This window comes from Triticum dicoccoides, chromosome 3A, assembly GCF_002162155.2.
Source record: "Triticum dicoccoides isolate Atlit2015 ecotype Zavitan chromosome 3A, WEW_v2.0, whole genome shotgun sequence".
Lineage (NCBI taxonomy): Eukaryota > Viridiplantae > Streptophyta > Magnoliopsida > Poales > Poaceae > Triticum > Triticum dicoccoides.
The window spans coordinates 658,771,107-658,775,647 of record NC_041384.1 but is presented as its reverse complement, the minus strand read 5'-3'; the positions used below and the strand labels follow the sequence as shown (position 1 = coordinate 658,775,647).

Below are 4,541 nucleotides of genomic sequence, written 5' to 3'. Positions count from 1 at the left end.
TAGCCAATGGCAGGAGGTGTCTTGTGCGTTCGACCAATGTATGTCAACCAAAGGAGTTAAGCGGGCTTGAAATTCCTTGTACTAGAGCCCAAAGCAATGTCTGAAGCTTCTTACTAGATGCAACCTGACAAGCCGAGGCATGGGACCGCCCTCCCTATTGATGATGCAACTCAAAGCATCTTAAACACTTACGCGAATATGGGCGATGGCATGACTACAAAACTTTGGAGATCGGTGGCTCTTGGAGACGCCTTTTGCAATTGTTGTGCCAAACCTTCTAAAGTGTTTTACTAAAAGGAATATCTCGGGGGCTGATGCTCTTACGATGATGCATGGATGAAGTTCATGAAAAATGATCTCCCTCAGACTTCCCTTCATGAACTCACCATGATATCAAAAAGGTTGTTCCACGGTCTTCTGCTTGGAACAAATGATACATTGACTTGGTGATGGACTAAAAACGGGATCTATTCGACAAAATTTGCATGCATATTTCAGTTATTTGGCTTGCACTTGATTGATTTCAGCAACCTTATTCGGTACATCTTTTGCTCTGCTTAAATGCAAGATTTTCGCCTGGACAAGGGAAGAGTTTAGCTCCTGACAATCTTGAGGAAAGGGTTTGGCCACGTCGTAGTTGTTGTCAACTTTGTTTCAACAGGATAGAAACGACATGCCATTTACTCACCTCGTGTCAATTTTCTATTGGATTGTGGAAGAGGCTAGGTAGGCACCTAACTTTGCTACCTCATCTTTCACATATTAGTGGAATGTCACGATAATTCCTTCTCAAAGGTTGCTTCCATGTAGCACAATTCATTGGTCATTCTCATTTGTTGTTCCCTTCTGAAAGAAAAACCGATTGGATTTTCAATGCAAGATGCCAGTTGGTGGATAAGTTGTATCGGTTGATTATTGATGAATCATGCCGCTGGGCTAGAACAAGGAGTCTCTCGGTGACTGTTGAGATGGCGAATGCAGAAGACTAGGGTTGAACCTTCTCTAAACCCTGGCAACCAATTGGCTATATGTGTAGTCCTATCTTCGGGGGAAGGAGAGCTGAGCATGCATAGACTCCGGTGCAACCGCTGAGAGATGGTCATTCGGGTTACAACACAATAATTAGATTAGTGACACATGAGGCATCATGATCATGTGTTCTTTTTGTTGTTTCAACCTTGTTATGGGTTTAATTGATCTTTTCCTTCATTTTGTGATCTTGGGTTATTAAAAAAAGTGATAATAGAATGTTGCATAGTCTATCCATGCAGTGCCTGTGGTTTCTATACTCTTCTCGAAAGAAAAAAAAATTCTACTTTTGTGACACGTTAGCACAAATTTTCAAATCATTTCACTATAAAATATGATAAGTAAGCATCCCCCCCAGGCCCGGGAAGAAAATAGACCATCAAATATGGCTCGCGAATAGGATCTTGGCCTTATCTTCCAATAATCACAAGATGCTTGGAAATTTGGACATACTCCATACAAGATGCTTGGAAATTTGGCGAGTAATGCTACACGTACAAACGAGTTACAAGGTTTTACAAAGAGGGTTAATTTGATTGGTAAATAGGTGGGGAGACGGCCCATCCCCCTGAAAATTAGGGGGGGCAAGTTTATGATTGGTTAGTAGATGAAAAAAAATTTAGTCAGCGTGTAATTGCGTGTAACTCTTTGCATGTTTAGCATTAGGCTGATCATAGTGGGGGTGACATAACCGGTAACATGCACTTGGGACTAGCAAACATACTTATGTGGCACACAATTAAAGAAGAGAGAGAAGGTTAGAGTAACATAAGTAGATACCGTATCATGTTAAATGTTATGCTACTTTGTGTCATGCACGGCAATAAATACGATCACCTATGATACTACTTTATGATACTATGCACTATGAAGGTAATATCATACACTAGTATCATATGCGTGATACTAGTATATGATACTCCCCACTATGACTAGCCTTATTGTTCCCACCACTCATGGAAATTAGGTTCGAATCACTAGATGCTTGACCAGATATAAAGTTAGAGCATATATCCATCTGCTACGATACCACTACCAGGCACAAATGCTGGCTCCCGCCCTCGCCACGGCGCCTATAAAACCCTACCTCCCAAGGCCACAGAGGCACACCAGCACAAAGCAACTAGCAAACCAAGCAAGCTAGCCGTAGTAGTCAGAGCAAGAAAGCAAGCAGCCATGTCCATCGTCAAGCGTGCTTTGGGCTTCAGCGGCGGCTACGGCCAGAGCAAGCCCGTGATAAGCTACCACACCCACAACTCCGACTCGGTGACCACCGTCGTGACGGAGATCAGCCACATGAGCCTCAACGAGAAGCAGGCGGGGTACAAGACGGCCTCCCTCACGGAGCTGTGCAGCGAGGACGCCGAAGTGCAGAAGCACGGCTACGGGCAGCAGGCGTACGGGAGCGACGTCGGAGGCTACGGCGAACAAAAGGTGTCGTCGTACCAGCATGAGAGCGGCGCCGGAGGGTACAGCGCTCACCACCACGAAAGCTCCGTGCAGAAGCACGGCGGCTACGGTGGGCAGAAGGCGTCGTCGTACCAGCATGGAGGCTACGACGCTGCCAGCCACGACAGCACAGGCGCCACGCAGAAGCATGGCTACGGTGAGCAGAAGGCTTACCAGCATTATGGGGCTGAGGCCCACCATGACAGCTCGGCGCAGAAGCATGGCTACGGCGAGCAGAAGGCGTACGGTGGTCACCACCAGGACAGCAAGGTCCAGAAGAGCGGCTACGGCGGCGAGCATACGGCGTACCAGCATGAAGGCAATCTCAAGGGGTACACCGCTCTCCACCAGGACAGCAAGGTCCAGAAGCATGGCTACGGCGAGAAGGCGCACGGCTACGGCGAGCAGAAGGCGTACGTGGACTGCACGGTCCAGAAGCCCGGCTACGGCGAGCACAAGGCGTACGAGCATGGGAGCGCCGCCGCCGCCCTCCACCACGACAGCTACGGCGTCGTGAAGAAGCACGGCTACGGCGGCGAGCAGTACCAGCATGGCGCTGCAGCGGGAGGGTACGACGGCGTCCACCACGACAGCTCGGTGCAGAAGCACGGCTACGGGGAGAAGGCGTACCAGCACGGGAGCGACGCCGGAGGGTACGGCGGTGTCCACCACGGCAGCGCGACGCAGAAGCACGGCTACGGCGCTGGGCAGAAGGCTTACGCGCACGATGCAGATGCCGGAGGGTACGACGCTGCTTTCCACCATGGCGGCGCGAAGCAGACGAAGCACGGCTACGGCGGCGGACAGATGGCTTACCAGCATGGTGCCGACGCCGGAGGGTACACCAGTAACACCACTTTCTACCACGGCGGCGTGGCGCAGAACGCGTCGTACCAGCAAGGGCGCGCCGCCGGTGTCGTCCAGAAGCAGCACGGGGGCTACGGCGGCGTGCAAAATGCGTACCCGCAGCAAGGGTGCGGCGCCGGCGGCGTCGCAGGGTATGATGCTCTTGCCCAACGCCGTGAGAGAGAGAAGCAGCGGTTCGACCAGGGGTGTGAGAGCGACGAAGAGAGCGAGGAGGATAGCGACTGCGAAGAGGAGGAGGTGGGCCTTGCGGCGCCCGGCGGCACGCAGTACTACGCGGCGTACGAGCGCCACCAGCAGCTCGGCGGCGGCGGCTATGGCGGCGGGTGCGCACAGCCCAAGAAGCACAGGTACTACTGAGCTCCTGCGTCGTGCGGTCGTGCCCACATGTGACTGCCAGCGTGATACAATCCTACCTACGGTGACACCTATCTGCTCACATGCTCCTGCATGCGATGCCAGTATTTGGTGGACCTTTGCATTGCAAAAGTGTCTAAATAAGATGTACATGTAACACATATTCTGCATCCACCATAAGTGGCATCGGTACAATAATTTACCGCACACAAGTTTGATTATTAGCATGCGCCTCACTCTGCAACATGCTCTTGATGGTCGTCGTGGTAAGTGGTAACCCATGTATAGATCTGGCCCTGGACGGGAACGTTTGGTTACTGGGTACCCCATATGGAAAAATAAATTAGCAATACAACAAAAAGCAAAAAAAAACTGAAAATATATTTAAAATAAACTTGATCTTTTATTATACTTGTGAGAAAAATCTCAAAAAAATAAAATCACTCTTTGACTTTTTTTTTAAAAAAAAAGACAAATTTTCGGTCAAAATAGTGTGGTAGTGATCTATAATAGCAAATAAATTTTGCTTTTTTTGCCCTGAATTCGATGTTGGTTTTTTTCGTGAAAATTTATATACTAGTGCAAAACAAAGTCAAGTTTAATCTAAAAATACTTTTGAACTATTTTTACTTTTTGTTTAATTATTAAAAAAATCCTCATATAGGGTGTATATACAACAAGGAACCAAAGTGTATTTCCTTCGGGAGCTTCCGCTATACTAGTAGGCAGCTGCTATTCGTGAACAATACTGAGCACGCCAGGGCATCTCCAACTGCAACCGGCAAATTTTTCCTCTCACATTTGTCCGCGGAATGGTCAATAAGGGCATCTTCAACTGCAAC

General features: G+C 48.9%; 1 protein-coding gene across 1 annotated transcript; it reads left to right on the top strand.

Annotated features, from left to right (window-relative positions):
* The first annotated feature begins 2,124 nt into the window (after positions 1 to 2,124).
* On the top strand, positions 2,125 to 3,923 carry LOC119270016 (hornerin-like). The gene has a single exon (XM_037551959.1). It carries the CDS (start codon positions 2,206 to 2,208, stop codon positions 3,700 to 3,702), a length of 1,497 nt encoding a protein of 498 aa, XP_037407856.1. The 5' UTR covers positions 2,125 to 2,205; the 3' UTR covers positions 3,703 to 3,923.
* Positions 3,924 to 4,541: the final 618 nt, after the last annotated feature.

Coding starts and splice junctions, on each gene's coding strand:
- LOC119270016 (XM_037551959.1), top strand. CDS start 2,206: ATGTCCATCGTCAAGCGTGCTTTGGGCTTCAGCGGCGGCTACGGCCAG.